The sequence below is a fragment of the Squalius cephalus genome, assembly GCF_949319135.1.
Source record: "Squalius cephalus genome assembly, chromosome: 1".
NCBI classification, from domain to species: domain Eukaryota; kingdom Metazoa; phylum Chordata; class Actinopteri; order Cypriniformes; family Leuciscidae; genus Squalius; species Squalius cephalus.
Window position 1 is genome coordinate 46,158,786 of NC_137122.1, and position 19,295 is coordinate 46,178,080.

Sequence of the window (19,295 nt, forward strand, 5' to 3'; positions counted from 1 at the left end):
TGAAGAATATGACCGTAAATATGAACACAAGATTGAATGTGACAAAGAAAATGATTATTGGCAGTCATGTTGCCTCTGTAGCCGGTGTATGCAGGTACATTTCTCATACCCCTTCGTTTGAAGTGTGGTCCTGAAAAATCTTCGTTTCAAGAGCTATCTGGCCCTTCCTCCTACCCCTACCCCTCCCCCTCCAACCAAAAGAGAATCGAGACAACCCTACCCCTTCACGGGAACGCGCAAAACGGAGGGGTAGGGCCAAGGGGTGAATTGGGATTGAGCCTAAGAATCACCTCATTAGCTCTGTCCAGCATGTAAAGGCTGCATACCACTCCCCAAAAATTGTGTGAGATCGTTATTCCAGAGCCTCTGTAGCCTAGCAGTGCAACCTCAAGAGATGTGATGGATAAATGTGAAGGAGAATAGAATGCTGACATCATCGCAGATGCAAGTAGGGCACTTTGCCACGGAATGTCCTCGTCTTTTCTGAGTGTAACCTTTGAGTCAGAGTGAGAATGACATAGCTCAATAAACAACTTATAATGAAAGACTTAAATTGTGTCTTTGGGGTCCGGGGATGAATAAATGTTGCCTTGTAAAGCAGATCCATTAGTTGTTGTTCTTTGGCTTTAAAAAATGGCAGCACTCCAAGTCTAGGGTCAGATGATTGGATTACCAGCACTCAGAAACACCTCTGTATTTCACACTTGGCTCTTTTTTGTGTCATTTTTTATTCATTAGGAATAAAACAAAAATGAGACGATGCAAAATCCTTTTTAACTATCCATATAACTGCTTTTCCCATTTCTTGAACATGGCACAGAAACTGTTGTCTTCTTCAGGTGGTGCTCGTCCATTCCCAAATACAGACAATCCATTCCCACATGCTGCTTTCCCTGTCAAAAAACTTAGTACGGATTTCAAAAGAAGAATGCTTTTAAGTGATCAAGTCATGCCGAGACTTCTTGTCTGGGATTCCCTCCTGAGATAAAACGGCTTCTTTCCTCAAAGTTGTGGTGTTTGAAGTGTACAACCTGAAATATACAGTTGTGTTCAAATAAATAGCAGTGCGTTAATAAAAGTGAATAGAGTGAAAATATTTTTCTAATAGCTTTTATTTTCAGATTTCAAATGTTCTGGAAACATTACACATTTAATTCCAAATCAAAGTATTAACACATGATCAAGTCTGCGTTATTTCTTTTACATGAAGCAAAGAAATGGAATATCAATCTGTTAAAAATAGCAGTGTCTACATTTTTTTTCTTCAAACTTTTTTAAGATTAAAGTTTACTTTAAATTACTGAACCAATATTTAGTTGCATAACCATTGTTTCTGCGAGGCATCGAGTCAACCAACTTCTGCCACCTAGAAACAGGTATTTCAACCCAGAATGAACAAAATACATTCCACAGTTCCTGTGAATTTCGGGGTTTTGCTTCAGAAACTGCATGTTTAATGTCACCCCCAAGCGGCAACCTTCCAGTCTCTCTGTTGAAGCCAATATGGAAGTGACTTAAACTGCAATTCATCGACTGGCCACTAGAGACATGCTCCAAAAGGGAGTCAATTCCATATATCCCCCATGTTAAAATGGGCAAATTTACAGCAGAAAAAAATATGTTTACAGCCTGGTACAAAAATTAGTTTTGGTCTATATAGCTAATTTTGCCCTTCATGAAAACTGTGAGGTGGGTGAATTATTTTATAACTCATCCGTTTAAATTATATTAAGCCTTAAAGTTGTGCATAATTAAGGGCGTGGCCACTTAAGTGACAGGTGGATTGCCTATTGTCACAACTAGCCGTTTGTCTGTTAGCCGTCATGTCAACTCAGCTAATTCTAGCTGCCGAACTTGCTATCTCTGCCGTGTTTGTACTTTTTTTCGGGATTATTTCATACAATTTAATACACCCATTATACCTTCGCCCACACCTTTGGATTCCGTCATTGTCGAGTATCGAGAGAACAACCAGCGCTGGTTTTCAGTTTGATTGCTCTGTGAACATGCACTAATGGATGTCTGACAATTCCGTTGCTTTTTGGAGTTTTCATATTTAAAAACGTCTATAGATACAGAGGCTACAATCATTCTGTGGTACCGTCAGATGAAATCCAGCAGGTCTCAGTACTGTCCGTTCATGCAATAAATGCACATTCTTGAATGAGTGCGGATTTCTAGCGCATTTACTTGAACTGAGGTAATATCTATGTTTTGACCCATTTGAGAGGCGGCCAAAATCAGAATTTAAAATGGACTGAATAAAGCTCTCTGCGAACTATATCCAGGAGTGACGCGCGGTGACGCGCTGCAAAGATGGCGACGGCCAGCTCCTTTTTTTACAGTCTGTGGTCACCCCACCATTTTTCAAAGGGGTTGAGGTCAGGGGATTGAGCAGGCCACTCCACTACCTCGATCCTTTTCGTCTGGAACCAAGATGTTGCTCGCTTACTTATGTGTTGTGGTTGTTGTCTTGTTAAAAGAACAGGGTCATTTCCTCTTCGGAATATTGCAATATAATCTCTTAAAGTATTTTGATGTATTCAAAGTAAACTGATCTATGATCCCTGGTATGTGATAAAAAGGCCCAACACCATAGTATGAAAAGCATTCCCATACCATATTTTTTGCGCCACCATGCTCCACTGACTTCACAGTACACTGTGGCTTGATTTCAGTTCCCAGGGGTCTCCTGACGTACTGCCGATGACCACTAGACCCGAAGAGAACAATTTTACTCTCATCCGTCCACAGAATGTTATGGCATTTCTCTCTGGGGAAATCGATTTGCAGATTTTAACTGGTTCAGCATATGCCGTTTTTTCAACAGTGGTGCTTTACGGGGACTTTTTGCTATTAGATTAGCTTTGATCAAATGGCTTCTGACTGTAACAGTACTTACAGGTAATTTTAGATCATCTTTGATCTTTCTGCGGGTGACGATTGACTGAATCTTTGCCATTCTGACTATTCTTCGATCAGTTTTAACATTAGTTGCTCGGTTTCTTCCGTGTGTTTCAGGTTTCTGTTGCCATTTTAAAGCATTTGAGATCATTTTAGCTGAGCTTCTTTATGTTTTTTCTCTCCAATCAACTTTTTGATCTAATTATGGGTTTCCTCTGAACAATGTTTGGAAAAGACCATTTTACTTAGCAATTCAGAAGGAACAAATATTTTATAACAATGTGTGAAACATTGAGATAATTTATCAGTGTTTTTTTACAGAATGAGTGAATTATCTAATTAAACTCCACACTGCTATTTTTTTGAACACATCTCTTTCAATGAATGAGTCAATTACTCAGAACAAGCAGTGTGCATGCCATGACAGTTGGGTCTGTTCTTTTTCTATTACACTGCTACATCTACAAGTAAATTATCTGCAGTGCAGAAATATCACTACTACTAAATAATAGTGGTGCATGAGGTTACTGATGTTGTACTGCTTTTTTTTATACAACTGTAGGTCTCATTGTTTGTCCTATGGGACTTATGTCTTTCTCTCCTTTTCTCATTCGGCAGCAGTTGCGTTCTCTGCATCAGTCTTTGACTGGGGATGGGACACCAAGTCCCCTGAGCCTCTACACCTCTCCATCTCTGCCCAACATCTCTCTGGGACTGCCTGCCAACGCACACATCACGGTAAGTGTCCTCTGCTAAAGCCTGGTGGCTTTGTGATAGTTGAGATGATTCAGAGTTTGCAAGTGGTGTAGGCTGAACCCTAGTGGGCTTGCTAGATTATTAGGATGCTTTCACTCTAGGGCTTTTGGTATAGACTCAAGAGTTTGGTTGAACTGATTTTCAAAAGTCAGATGCACACCATCAAACCGCACCCTAGTCTGCTTGAAAATGTGGTCTTGGGTACGGTTCATGACCCAAAAGTATGTCAAAAGATGGAGAGCGGGGGGCAGTCTGAATGGAATCGAAACTGTTCTGGTTTGGTCCAAGCAATGGAAACAGCCTTATAGACTATAGGTGTAGCTTTATGGCAAAAAACAGCTCAACATTCCCAAGAAATGGCTAAATGAATAGGATCAGTGTACAAACAGCCAACTGTATAAAATGAACCCTACTCTGTTGTAAAAGTTGCATGTTTATTTTCAGCAAGATCAAATATACAGATAATGCCAATCAGGACATTCAGTAACTCTTAAACATATTTTACTAAATTGTTCTGGTTATTGGAAATTATATTACACTAAACACTTTGAATCCGTTTTAGAGGTTTGTTTTTAGAGGTTTATATATAGGTTTACCATCAACCAACAATATTCCCAAGTCTGCAGAATACATTTTCGTTCTCTTCTCCTCTACTTTTAGGCCCCCCAGAAACTCAGTCCTCAGCAGGAGGCTGAGCGGCAGACAATCCAGAGTATGCGTCAAGGTGGGGCACTGACAGGGAAGTTCATCAGCACATCGTCCCTGCCGACGTGCCTTCCCACCGGGGCACCCCATGACCCTGAGCCCCCTTCCGCCTCTAATAGCCACAGTAGCCATTCCTCGCTGCTCCAGCACGTCCTACTCTTGGAGCAGGCTCGTCAACAGAGCGCACTTCTCGCAGGTACAAAAAAATGTAGAAAATACAGCCACCTTACCTCAAATGCACTGTATTTTGCTTTTATTAGCTCACACTTTATCTCTTTATCTTTATCCCACAGTTCCCATGTATGGACAGTCTCCGCTCGTAACGGGTGAGCGAGTGTCCAACAGCATGCGTACAGTAAATAAGTTGCCTAGGCACCGACCGCTGAGCCGTACTCAGTCAGCGCCCCTGCCGCAAACACCGCAGGCCCTGCAGCACCTCGTAATGCAACAGCAGCATCAGCACTTCCTTGAGAAACAGAAACACTACCAGCTACATAAGGTAGAGGGAGCTCTGATGGTATGTTTGATGCTCTGGCCAGCATTTATTCAAGCAAAAAACTTCTTTGGTTTAAGTGGTTTGAACGATTTAGTAAAAATTGCTAACGAGCCCCACCTTCGTTTAGATCCTCTCCAAAGGGGTGGAGCTTCCAAGACAGCCTCCCACTCACCCAGAAGAGACGGAGGAGGAGCTTACGGAAACCACAGAAATGCAAGATGAACGAGGGGAGGGGGCTGATCATGTAAGGGAGGGGCTACAGAAAGAGAGCTCTGGTGAGACCACACCCCCTTCGGAACGTCTGGTCCAGTTTAAGGGAGAAAGCACAGAAAGTGACTTGGAGGAAGATGATGATGATGATGAAGCCATTGAACTGAGGGAATGTGATGAAGAGGGCGCCCCCTATGGCCAGGTGAGAAATTACAGCTTGTTGCCTTTTTTATACTGAGGTATTTGTTTGTAAGTTAAAGGAGAACTCCGGTCAATTTTAACATTGAGCTCATTTTTTTGTACATTTGGAGTGCTGTCAGTACAGAGAACAACGACAAAAATCGGTGTTGCCTACACCGAGTTATCCTCTTTTTAAAATTTGCACCCTGTTGACTTCAATGGGGCAAGTACTAAACCTGCTTTTAGCCTCTTAACATCCTTGATGTGTCATTACAAGTGCACAGAAAATGTGAGTGATTCCTTCAGAGTCAACACGAGTGAGTCTGACTGCAGTAGATGTGAAAGATATGTATAAAAATGATGTTATTTAAGCCAGCGCAAATACGTGTTTACATCCTGTTTTTCGGTTGAAGTCCAAAGTAATCGATTGCCGAGTTCACGCGCGTGATCATAGGTAACTAAACCTATGCGCGTGAACTCGGCAATCGATTACTTTGGACTTCAACCGAAAAACAGGATGTAAACACGTATTTGCGCTGGCTTAAATAACATCATTTTTATTCATATCTTTCACATCTACTGCAGTCAGATTGACCCGCGTTAACTCTGAAGGAATCACTCACATGACCTGTGCACTTGTAATGACACATCAAGGATGTTAAGAGGCTAAAAGCAGGTTTAGTACTTGCCCCATTGAAGTCAACAGGGTGCAAATTTTAAAAATAGAATAACTCGGTGCAGGCAACACCGATTTTTGTCGTTGTTCTCTGTATTGACAGCACTCCAAATGTACAAAAAAATTAGCTCAATGTTAAAATTGAGTTCTCCTTTAAAGGTGAAGAGTTTAATTTCTGCAGCACTAGTGTCACTAAATGGAATTAGTGTCTAACATAGGTCTAACACCATTGGTATTTTAACATGGGGAAAAAATGACACACATAACCTTTAATGTGATATACTGAGCCACCAACATGTACTTTGCATGGTTTAGCTAACTTCTTGAACTTCTAAGGATCTCTAACCTTCTAATACTACTGTTAACCTTTGTCCACCATTCCAATAACAACTGATATGGCCAGCTTTCTATATTTATCCCTTTCTCCTTTATTACCATTCCCCATCCCGTCTATTTTGCATAACATGCAAAGCAATCAAAACTTATTCAGAAACTTTGACTTAGTGCCGAGCGAGCAAGGCAGATCACTATGCATGAGTCACTATTCAAAACCTATGCACCTGTGCAACTTCGCTTATTGTTTTCTTTGATATGAAACATGTTTTTTACATTTATTATTTTATATTTATTAGACTAGAAGCAGCTGTGCCTCAATTTTGTGTATATTTCGTGTTGTTGTTCAGCTTTTAAGATCCATCCGAACGTCTTTCCGATGTTTCTGTCACTGCACATTTCGAGAGCTTAAGTGCGTAGGCAAGTTCCTGATGAGTGTTGCGACACACATGCGGGGGCTTGGTGACTGGAGATCGAGGGTATCCCTCTCAACCAGAGCGATTGCAGCTTTTTCGCCCCCTGAAAAGGAGGGATTAAAGAGGAAGATTGCTCTCTTCTCTTCCTCCCACCAGTGACTCACCACTGGAGGCTGGAGGGTAGCGGATGAGAAGAGGGAAAAAGTTACGTATAAATAATTGCTAGATGGGAAGACGCAATGAACTCCACTTGGTGGAGGTTCCTCTGAGAGCAAAGGTTTATCTAGTTTGTGGTGTTCGCTTAGGTGTTTAGCTTTAAGGTATTACTATTGCTCATACTTCTGAGTTAGAGATTTAAATGAACCCCTATCCCAAACGATTAAACTTTGACATGAAACTAAGGCATCTAGGAACCAGAAAGGCTTAAGGCAAGCTTTTGCCACCTGAGCTAAAAACAATTCTTAGCACTGTGGTGCCAATAGTGGCAAGCAACACTCACATTTTGTTCAGAAAGTGTAAAAATCAGTATTTGCCAAAGAGCTAATTTTCATAGAGCTGCACTTTATTCTTGGATTTATTCTGATCTTGCAAAAAAAGTACCATGGTTTCACCATCTGATACATTCACTGTACTATAGTACTTTTTAAAGAGGTTGAGCTCTTAAAATGTTTCTTAGCAGGTTTACTCTTATCTTACAAAAAAGTATCATCATGAATTTTGTATTTGGAATAAGTGTTTGTTTGTCTTTTTTACATTACTATGATAGTAATACCATGGCATTCTTTAAAATACTGTTTAAAATACCATATTATTTAAACAGTAGACTACTTTGAAGAATACCATGGAATTATAATCTGATATGGTCATTTTAGCAAGGTACTATAATTTTTTATGAAATTTGAAATAAAACTATATTTTTATTCATATATTTTTATTCAAGGTTTATTTATATCTTACCAGTATTATTTAAGTATTATTTATATTCTATTGTAGTTTTTATTAATATTTTGAATTGGCTTTAAGTTTTTTTATTTTCAGTTTTCATTTTAAATGTTTGTTTAATATTAAAAGTAGTTTTGTTATGTGCCTTTTTCAATTTTATATAAATTAGTTAAAAAAAAAATTTTTTGGTTTAATTTATTTCTTTTTATTTCAGTTTTAATTTTAAGTTTGCAATTATTTCCAGTTTGCAATTTTAGGCCCGGTGTCACAGACAGGGCTAAGATTAAGCCAGGATTTGGCCTTAGTTAAATTTTAAGTAGCTTTTACAAACGTGCCTTAGAAAACAATTACTGGTGTGAATCTTGAGACAAAACAATGGCACTGACATATTTTAAGATATGTCCGTGCAAGTTGCTTTCAGTTAAAACAGCTCAAACATTTATATCATTTATTACAAATTTTATATCTCACAAATCTTGAATCAGTGAATCTGAATATATACAGTGCCTCCTCAAAAAATTGAATGAGAAAATAATACATATTACAAAATGAAAACAACACAAATATTACAAAATGTGATTTTAAAATTTGTGAGTTTTAACAGACCCCCTAAAGCATGCGATGGGTTTGGTAGGGGGTAATTGAGAACAAATGGGGGAAAGTCATATGATTGGTTCGTGTGATAAATACCGCCTCTTGTTTTCATGCGTGTTCGCGAATCGGTCTGAATGAACAAAATTAAGGCATTAATGGGAAGACTAATTAAAAAGTATGTAAACAACACCCACTTATATATCACTGCTTTGTCATGTCAAAATCAAACTTGAAATTGCCTAAAAACATGATGTCTGTGGGGGTTTTTGAGTGAGCAATAAGCTTGGTGAAATGAATGTTGTTTTTAACCAGGAAAATGTGCCAACATTAAGTGTAACTGGGACGTGAATTTACATTTGGTTCATAAAAAAAACAAAACTGTGAGGTCTTTGCCTCCCCATTTCAGAACACCACTGCAACGCACTGAGATTGCATTATGTATTCCAGCCTATTCGTTTGCATTTGCAGATTTAATCCTCTAAAAGAGCTCATTTTGATCTTAAAACAGACCCCTGGTTGTGAGGGAGGGAGGAAGGAAAAACAAATGAATGAGTGAGAGTGAATGAGAGGGAGAGGGAATTATTGAAAGAAGAGCAACAGCCTCCTCCTCATGCTCACTCTGCCTGCAATCATTGAGAAAAAATTTCAAAAGAGCACAGCATTAGAATTCAGACTGCATCCTCCTCGCGCAGCGGCAGACTCACACACTCACACACATCTACACATATACTGCTCCGTGAATGGACCCTCTCTGACTCATCTCTCCTTGGTGATTCATCTCCTCCTCCGGACCCCGCCCGCCTTTGCTGCCCTGCACTTCACACCCAATCACAGCCCACCAGGGTGACGTGACACGCCGCAGTGTGTGTTTGTGTGTGTCTGTTATGCGGTGACATGCAGTCACCATTGAGGCAGCGATATACGAAACACTCCATGTCACTTTGGTCAGTCACGGCCCCTAGCTGGCCTTTCCTTCTCATTAAAACACCCCCACCTACATCCGTGTGTGTGTGTGGATGCCTCTGCTTGCTGCTGAGTGTCTTGAATACAAATTGAGCCCCCGTCACCTGCCATAGTGAGAGAGACAGATGCTGCATAGCTTTAGTGTCTCGAATAAAGAGAGAGTTGGTATGAAGAAGGGAATTGTGGATATATGTGTGTGTGTGTGTGTGTCTGTGTGTGTTGACATAACTTCAACCTCAAGGTCTCATGCAAGAAGAAAAAACAACTAGTAAGAATCCCATCATCTCGCATGGGCCTCCATTGCGCGTTGTACTGCATCAGCGGCTGTCTCGCTGCTCACGCACACACACGTTCATTCCGCTCGTCTGATATAGAGCAGACTCTAGGGCTGTTTACTGCAAAAGACTTTTGAGAAGGTTTTTGGCAAATGTTCGCTGGGTTTCTTTGGTGACATGCTCCAGACCATGTTCTGATGTTTAGTCTGTTATGATCTTAACTTGCTCTTTACACTCACTCACTCGCTCACTCCGGTGTTATTTTAGAAGTATTTATATAGAATTATAGTCTTTATTAATATTTAGAGTTTTTTAAGTGTTCATTTTAATTTTAGTTAAAGTTTGTGTCATTTTGTTATGTGCTTTTGTCAATTTTATGTTTAGTTTTATTAGCTCTTGTCTTTTTGTATTTCTGTAGCTTTCAATTTTCTGTAGCACTTTATTTTCTAAAGTTATATATTTGCCAAGGCAACATTTCAATTTCATTATTATTATTATTATTATTATACAATTTATTTCAGATATTAAAATGTATTCTTTTATTATTTTCTTTTATTTCAGTTTACAGAAACTATTTTTTTTATAGTTAAGGTTTTAGTTAACAATAAAAACAAAGTCTCTAGGCTGTCAAAATCAGACATTTCACCCCTCAGATGACATGGGTTACATTGATGTGACTGTCCATGTTTCTGATTGGTTGATCTTGGCTGGAGACTTTTTCAAACTTTATTGAAGTGACTCCAAAAAGTTTTTTTTTTAAACTGGTAGTGTACTGAACCTAATGAAACTGTACTGAAGTAAATTGAGCTGAACTTATTTAGAGTGAAATGAGTAAAACAGTACTGTACCATAGAGAACCGAGAGTCGATTCAAAGTGTGCTGAACTAAATCAAACTGAGATGAACTGAACTGCTGAATTGTAATGAATTAATGATGATTGTGTGCTTTTTCCGCAGTATTTGGACCAGCAGCATGTGCAGCAACTGAATGTGTTCCAGGCCTCCCTGTCCATCACGGGAATGCCCCACAGACCCCTGGGAAGGGCACAGTCGTCGCCCGTCACTTCTAGTCTTAAAGCAGCATCCCTGAACGAGGTGCCCATTAAGCATCTCTTCACAACAGGTACGCTGCCCCACTGTCCATCAGTCGAACAAGACAATATCCTTAGTAGATTGTGTTTTTAATAATTTCCTCACTCTCTCTGCAGGGCTGGTGTACGACACCTTCATGCTAAAGCACCAGTGCATGTGTGGGAACACACACATCCATCCCGAACACGCCGGTCGCATTCAGAGTGTTTGGTCTAGGCTGCAGGAAACAGGCCTGCTTGGTCGCTGTGAGGTGAGTGCGCCACCTTCTGGAAGGGTGGAAGAATTAGACAGAAACAATCAACGAGCTCATCTCTTTCCGTTAAAAAAACAACACCGCTCCTTTTACCTGAAAATTCAGCCCTTTCTGTTAAAAAAGTTTGGGGTAACTTTTTAAAAAAAAATTAAATTAATAATTTTATTCAGCAAGGACACCGTAAATTGATTAAAAGTGACAGTAAAGTCATTTAATTCAATTTCAAATAAATGCTGTTCTTTTAAACTTTCTATTCATCAAAGAAAAAAAAATCACGGTTTCCACAAAATATTGAGCAGCACAACTGTTTTCAACTGATAATAACGTAAAAAAAAGGTTTCTTGAGCAACAAATCATTATATTAGAATGATTTCTGAAGGATCATGTGACATGTTATCATAAGACTGGAGTAATGATGCTAAAAATTCAGCTTTACCATCACAGGAATAAATTACATTTTAAAATATATTCAAATAATATAATAATATTTCACAATATTACTGATTTTACTGTATAAATGCAGCCTTGGTGAGAATAAAAGACTTCTTTTAAGAGCATGAAAAAATACTTTTGAGCAGCATATTTTTAAATATAAGATAATTTAAGCAATCATTTAGTGGTAAAATTTCACAGCTATTGTTTACAATGTAATTCAGGGTTCCATCAGTCACAGAAAATCTGAAAATATTATGAAATTTGATTTCCCCCCTTGTAGTGGTTTGGTAAATCATGGATGCTGTCTCAATGTACTTTCTATGTTTGTTTGTGTGCAGAGGATCAGGGGACGGAAGGCCACACTAGATGAAATCCAAACCGTTCATTCTGAGTACCACACGCTGCTCTACGGCACCAGTCCACTGAACCGTCAGAAACTGGACAGCAAGAAACTTTTAGGTGTGCTTTAGAAGCTCTCTGTTGTGATGTGTGTATGGAGTTTCTGCCGTCTTGATTTTAGGACACCAAAACAGGATTCTCCTCCTAGTACACCATCCACAAAAAGCTTCCCTTGCTTGCTTCCTATTTGATGGGTTGCTTAAGCAAACCTCCTTTGACAGACGCCTAGGCTTTTTTTAGGTCCTAGACATTTGCCCACCCCCGCTTCTGAGTCACCAGCATAGTGTGTGTGTGTGTGTGTGAGGGTAAGAAGGTTCAGCTATGGACAGACTTGCCATCACCACCTCCACTTTTATGTGAGACCCCATTTTATTGCAGACTGTTTTGACTTTGAGTGCTCTTTGTAGAACAGTGAGACAGATGATAGTTGCGTCAACGTCATCCAATGAGCATCCTTGAGACTGAATAAGTATAGCCAATTATGTCATTACCTGAATAGATAATATGTGAACAACAGACGTGTGCCTAAACATAACACTCCTTCAGATCAGCTTCTAATTTCCTTTTTTAATTTTCTAGGCCCAATAAGTCAGAAAATGTACGCTGTCCTACCGTGTGGAGGCATTGGGGTACGTTTTTTCCATTTTTCTGTCCATTTGTCCCACTTACATAATAAAGAATGAAATGGCATTCACATTGCATGTAACATGTAATAGGAAGTATATATGAACAAAACAGAATACATCTGGATTTGTTTGGATTGTGAAATGTAGATATTATTGTATACTTTTTTTTTTTTTACTTTTGGTCATTGTTAATATTATTATTATTACTTATTATTTACTTTAATGTTATAATTTAATATAATATTAATATATTTTTATAATAATAGTTGTATGTATTATTATTATATTAAATGATTTAAAATAAATTAAAAAAATCTAAATGATAAATAGAATACTCACTATTAGTATCAGTATGATTTAAGTATAATATTAAAATAAAATAAAAATTTTAATAATAATAATAATTATTATTATTGATGTTGATACTTAATTTTACACTAATGAATTGTCCCCAATAAAACCATGGACATTTATTAAGGAAGTGAATAGGATCAATTCTGAGTTCATCAGTTTGTGACAGTAGGTCAATATAACAATGATATGTAACATGATTTTATGTCCTGTAGGTGGACAGCGACACAGTGTGGAACGAGATGCACTCGTCAGGTGCCGTCCGCATGGCGGTGGGCTGCGTCATTGAGCTGGCCTTTAAAGTTGCTGCTGGGGAGCTGAAGGTTCATTTTCGCTTTTCTTACGTTCTGGTATAAATATTATTTGCTTATATTACATCACATTTTCTTCTGTTGTCCTCATCTTCCTTCTCTTCTATTTTTGTTTGATGGATAGAACGGTTTTGCGGTGGTGCGTCCTCCTGGTCATCATGCTGAAGAATCCACTGCCATGTAAGTAGTTTGAAACTTTAATTGAGAGTCTGTATAACATGTTTAATTTCAAATATTTGAACATGTAATTTAAAGCCGATTACTTTATCATGTTTATTCTACATAAACATCCCCACATGTTGAACATTGGATTGCTTTATGTCTTGCTGTGAGTTTTGTGTGGCCAGATGTTTGATATCTAGATGTACTGTATAAATCATTAATGTGCATTCACATAAATGAGTCCACTGCTCTGTGTGTGTCTTGGCAGGGGTTTTTGTTTCTTCAACTCAGTGGCCATCACTGCCAAACTCCTGCAGCAGAAACTCGGGGTGGGCAAGATCCTAATCATAGACTGGGTGAGTTTTTAGGGTGAGCTCCATGCGATACACAGCAATATTATTGTGCTGATTCAGTTTCATTTTGATGAATCTTCTCTAAAAGATTTCAATTCTTTTCATAGGATATTCACCATGGAAACGGGACCCAGCAGGCTTTTTATAATGACCCCAATGTGCTGTACATTTCCTTGCACCGTTATGACGATGGCAACTTTTTCCCAGGCAGTGGCGCTCCTGAGGAGGTAACAACATTTCAGTCACTTTGTGAAGATGCTTAAAGGGATAGTTCACCCAATAAATTTAATATCTGTCATCATTTACTCGCCCTCAAGTTGTTCCAAACCTGTATGAATTTCTTTTTTCTTCTGAACACAAAAGAAGATATTTTGAAGAATATGGGTGACAAAACAGGCCCCGGGCCGCATTGACTTCCATAGTATGGAAAACAAATAGTGTGGAAGTCAATGGGATCCATCAACTGTTTGGTTAATGACATACTTCAATTTTTTTTCTAACTGGTTTTCTCTTGGAATCTAAATAGGTAGGTGTGGGTCCAGGAGAGGGCTTTAACGTCAACATTGCCTGGACGGGCGGAGTGGAGCCACCTATGGGTGACGTGGAGTATCTGACTGCCTTCAGGTGAGATATGCACTGTCTGTCTGTTAGGGGAAAAAATGCAAAATATAACTCTCTTTCAACATTAAAAACATTTTCTCTGACCCCATTAAATGGTTTGAGGAGCTGTGCAGATCATTTGTAATTCAAACACTTCCTGTCTGTGTGCTTGCAGAACGGTGGTGATGCCCATAGCCAATGAGTTCTCCCCGGATGTGGTGCTAGTGTCAGCTGGCTTTGATGCAGTGGAGGGCCACCAGTCCCCCCTCGGTGGATACAACGTCACCGCCAAATGTGAGTTTGCTGATTTTCTGTTTCCACTAGACAGTATTAACTCGATAGAATTATAGTCTTTTTCATTTTTAACCTGCATTTCTGTTAAAATTGGGGGCGTTTAAGGTTTACTGAAGGCTTTTGAATTTGTTTATAGTTCATGAATTACCCAGCATGCTCCTGGCTCTCTGTGTAGGTTTCGGCCATCTCACTAAGCAGTTGATGAAGTTGGCTGGCGGCCGTGTGGTTTTGGCACTGGAAGGAGGTCACGACCTTACCGCCATCTGTGATGCATCTGAATCCTGCGTGGCTGCATTGCTTGGAGACGAGGTGCCCATCATTCATTCACACACATCCAACTAGCACACGATGGGATTACATAGGCTGCATAACTCCGTTCTATTTTAATTCTCATGTCCTGTTTTGGGGTCTCAGTGATAAAACAAAGGGTTAAATCTTAAATAATATCTGTCTGTTAGCATTTAATCATGCCAGGGGTACATATTAAAAGATCTTGTAGTTCATAAGTTCATTTCATAGTTGAAATGAAATAAGTTCATTTCAAAATTGCTAATATTTTTAAACACATCATTGGTGTCTCTGGGACCCTAAACATAAAAACAGTAAGGTCAATATCAGCAGAACATGCGTTTTTAATAGCTTAAAATAAATCACATACTCTCTTGAGTACAGTTGGTACTACTCTTTAAAAGTACATTCTATATAGTATGAATGTGTGTAGTATGAGTATAACACGGATGTACTACATACGACATGTTGTCATTGTCATGTGACCTACAAGCATGACTTCAATGCCCTTTACAAATCCCTTGGCCTCATGGGATTGTGTCCATTGGATGCGCTCTTCTCACCGCAAATAGTAGATCATCCGAATACTGGGAATTCAGTCTACGCACACTGTTTTTTACTTATTATATAGTAGGGAAATATGCAATTTTTTGATTCAGCTATAGTATTCCTGTGGGTGAAATAAACATAAATTATTGAATTTCTTGATCTATTAATGTTTTGTGTGTGTGTGTGTGTTGCAGTTGGATCCTCTGCCACTGACGGTGCTTCAACAGAAACCGTGTCCAAAAGCAACAGCCTCTCTAGAGAGGGTCATTGAGATTCAGAGTAAGTGAGAAACCGAAGGAAACTTGGTTAAGAATTACATTAATTTCTACATTCAGTCCCTCTTTATTTTATAGTACGAGAAAGTGTGTTCAGTAGGGTTTTATATTTAGGAATTTCTTTAAAGGCACACCATGTAAGATTTTTGGATTAATATATCCAAAAACCACTAGAACAATGTTATATATTTTGTTGATTTGTGTACTTACATTATCCCACATGTTTCTTAGAATGTTTAAATCCAGAGAAATCCATTTTACCGGATTGTGTCCATCGATATGTAATTGCTGATCATTATTTATTTATCTTCTCGTGATCTGTAGGTAAACACTGGACGTCTCTGCAGAGGTTGGCTCCTACAGTGGGTCAGTCTCTCCTGGACGCTCAGAGACGAGAGAAGGACGAGGCAGACACTTTGACCGCCATGGCCTCTCTCACAGTGGACAACGATCAGCAAACGACTTCCACAGAAACCAGCAGGTATCGCAACTGGAGTCGGGTCTGTTGTTATACACCGTATACCGAACATTTAACATACAACTTTAACGTTAACCAATTATTCCTTCCTCAGATCTGCAGAGGAGCCAATGGAGGAGGAGCCCGTGTTGTAGAAGAGCGAGTAAAGTACATCACTGCTCCAACCTTCTTGTCCACGTGTGCTTGGCACTGGTCACCCTGACGTCACGCCTCATGTTCCTCCTCCCAGGTCTTTGATTGGTTCCCTCGGTCCTTCACTCATTTCCAGGTGCTTGACTGACATGTTCACAGCCCACCCACTTTCGCTTTTCTGAGGTAAAGCATAGCAAACTGTTGCCGAAAGGGGATGACAAAGGCATGATGGGTAATTGCAGGACCACTCAGTGAGGGTTGCTCAGCTGGATAGGCCGAACAATGGAGTACTCTTCAGAGAAAGGCCTTTGATTTCAATTTATCATTGTATTGAACTGGGGACGTAAAGAAGAAAATGCAACAAAAAAAAAAAGAAGAGGAGGAGGAAGGGAAAAACGACACGACAGCATGTGGATGTTGTTGCTCGGAGGGCCGCGAAATAAGCTTTGTTTTCTGTACAAAGTATAAGAAATGTACAAAGTTCCAAAAAAAGCCAACAAGCAGCAAAAATACTTCAGCACAAAACACACATATACACTCATTCACAAACGAACATGGTTCCCAAAAGAGGAACTAGATGTTCGGGTCGTGACAAAACACCTTTTGCAGACAAGTATACTCGTTTACACTGTACCGTGTCGATTATTTGGTATACTTTTGCATCTGTATAATAACCTGTTGTGAAAAGCACACAAACATATGAGAAATATAAATATATATATAAATATACATACATACATACATACATACATACATATAAGCAAATGTGTTTTGTGTGTACCGTATACACAATTGAACACATAGAAAAATATATAAATACTTTATATCCCCTTTATGAAACATTTTCTTATCAGCTGTGGTTGTACATACAGTAAAAGAGCCTACAGACTTTTATCTGGAAGTGGAAGAATGATGGTTAGCCTTTTTTCCCAGAAGCATTTCTTTTCTTTCAGAGAAAACTACTTTTTTTGGAATATACGGCTTTGCTATAACATGCTCGCACATAAGCATAAATAACGGCAACCTATCCGTTTTACGGCGAAGGTGTAAAATACGAAGAAAGGATTTTCAAAGCGTCCATCTCGACCTTCGTGGAGAACGAGGAAAGACGCGTTGTGGTAATGTCTGAAGAAAGACTCTTTTTTTTTTTCAAAGAACTTGGTGCCTTTTATACTAAGGAAAACATTTAACAACACCAATACTTAACGCAAATCCTCAGACTTAACTTTCATTGATTTGTTTGATTTTCAAATTGCCTTAATTTTTTCAAAGAAAACAAATTTCAGCCATGAACGACAGAGCAGCACAAAACGATTATTATCTTCCTTCTGCCCCGGTTTCTTTCTTTTTTAAGATGTAAATGTTGTGTTCTTGGAAAAAGGTTTTGATACTCCTCCTTTTTTATTTTACTGTTAACGAAAGAACGAATGAAAGAAATTCAACGATTGTTTTATTTATCAGTCCTGTGCAATAGACTAGCACATGACGTGATTTGTTTGGAAACACTGACAATGTCGTGACCAACTTCCTGTTTGTTTTCTTTATATTAACGCCACCTTCCTTTGTACATGTATTCGTTTGGCTCCCTTACACTCGTTTATTTGACTTTTTGTATTAAACATTTCCTTTTTTTTGTACAAAAATGTAAACGAAAACAAAAAAAGAGTCTATATCAGTGTTAATTTCATCATTTGATTTGAAGTATTCTCTGATAAGGAATGTACAGCGTGGTACAGATATTATCGATGATGTTGATTTATGTCACTGTGCAGTGCATTTGGCATTGTCCTTTTTCAGGATTTAAGAACTTTTTTTTTCCGGCAATAAGAGTGACTACCACTTTTTTTGTTTAATACTAAAATGCTACAAACTTTTGGTTACATTTTCATCATCTTTTGATATAGCTTTTGTGCTATCGATATGGTTATTTTTCACCAGACTAATTAGTATTGTTCATAACTGTTCATAACAGTTTGTCGTATGCTGATTAATCACTTGTGCACTTGTGGATGAAATGCAATGGCTTGTTTATGACCCTGAAATAATGATCCTTTCTTACATTTTCACTGTGTGACAACAGTTTTGGGGGGCCAAATTCGATTTAATCTGCTGCGTCTTTATTTAACGTCACCCTCTTCCTTCAGCAATGTCACAGAAGCAACATTACTCGGTCTGAGAGGTGACAACGTGTCTAATGGCAAGTACTTTCAGTGAGACTGAACCGGGTCTCAAGCATCTTGCACTAATACTACACTGTAGGTCCGAACCTAATTGTGTGTGTTTTTTTTTTTTTTTTTCGGTTTTCAGACGCAAATTATGAGGCATTAAAAGCAAAGTGACTTATCTCAGCAAATGCGTTTAAATGACACGCGAATTCTCTCGTCAGCGTTTTTTCTTTGTGTATGTTCATTGGTTCACTGATGAACTGTTGATGTTGAAGCGACAGACATTTCGATGCGCATTTCTTGACTCTGCTCTCATTTGATTTATTTATTTGGAGTCAGAAATGGCTGCTGAAAGCAAGTTGCATCGCTTCTGGATCAATGTCTCGTTGTAAATCTATGAAAAATTAAGTACCTGCATTTTGTCTCTTCTCTTCGACAGCCTCATAGCCTCTGGGCAATAACATTACAAAGTGATCAAAAAAAAAAAAAAAAAAAAACAGGCCAGTTTTTTCACAACAACAGTCCTCTAAGAAGAGCCATGTCACCATTGGATACGTCTGAACTGTATGTTGAAACACTAAAGGTTTCAAACACTTTGTGAAAATCAGGCTGACACTAGCCTCTGTACTTAGATACTGTAATATACACTAAGAGAATTTCCCTCTTCTATGTGGCTGTCTGAATCAGGAACTACTGTGATCAGGTTTTGTAACGTTTGGATGTAGATCACCAACCATTTGTGCATAGTTTTGTATCTTCACCCTATATGGTGTCAAAGAGTTTATTGACCGTGCAGTTGCTGGTGAAAGCTTTTTCTCTCTTCTTTCTCGTTCCTCTTTTTAGTTTAAAGGATGAATCCAGCTGGCGTGTTGGTCCCTTTCTGAGGCCTAAACCTTCTCCTTAGGTGTGTTGGGTTAAGCAATACATAGAGAGGGGAAATAATCGATCAGATGTAATACAGTATGGCGCTTGGCTTTCTTAAACAAAGCACTGAGGGAGGCTGTTCATTTTACACAATGATCTTTACACAAAGAAAACAACGTCAGCGGCGTGAACGGCCTTACGACGGACACCGGGAAACCT

General features: G+C 38.8%; 1 protein-coding gene across 7 annotated transcripts in view; it reads left to right on the top strand.

Moving 5' to 3' along the window:
- The window catches only part of hdac5 (histone deacetylase 5), a 73,769-nt gene extending 57,029 nt beyond the window's left edge, over positions 1-16,740 (top strand). For 2 of the 7 annotated variants that reach the window (XM_079868329.1, XM_079868326.1), the window contains 18 exons: positions 3,523-3,642; positions 4,321-4,561; positions 4,659-4,882; positions 4,989-5,273; positions 10,407-10,572; positions 10,658-10,791; positions 11,568-11,688; positions 12,208-12,257; positions 12,821-12,928; positions 13,041-13,096; positions 13,347-13,434; positions 13,539-13,658; positions 13,958-14,055; positions 14,207-14,325; positions 14,501-14,634; positions 15,357-15,441; positions 15,762-15,918; positions 16,010-16,740. In XM_079868329.1, coding sequence (XP_079724455.1) covers positions 3,523-3,642; positions 4,321-4,561; positions 4,659-4,882; positions 4,989-5,273; positions 10,407-10,572; positions 10,658-10,791; positions 11,568-11,688; positions 12,208-12,257; positions 12,821-12,928; positions 13,041-13,096; positions 13,347-13,434; positions 13,539-13,658; positions 13,958-14,055; positions 14,207-14,325; positions 14,501-14,634; positions 15,357-15,441; positions 15,762-15,918; positions 16,010-16,049 — 2,346 coding nt within the window. In that variant the 3' untranslated portion in view covers positions 16,050-16,740. The remainder of the gene's footprint in view (positions 1-3,522; positions 3,643-4,320; positions 4,562-4,658; positions 4,883-4,988; positions 5,274-10,406; positions 10,573-10,657; positions 10,792-11,567; positions 11,689-12,207; positions 12,258-12,820; positions 12,929-13,040; positions 13,097-13,346; positions 13,435-13,538; positions 13,659-13,957; positions 14,056-14,206; positions 14,326-14,500; positions 14,635-15,356; positions 15,442-15,761; positions 15,919-16,009) is intronic. The other 5 variants (XM_079868331.1, XM_079868328.1, XM_079868330.1 and 2 more) reach the window with 3 other exon arrangements.
- Positions 16,741-19,295: the final 2,555 nt, after the last annotated feature.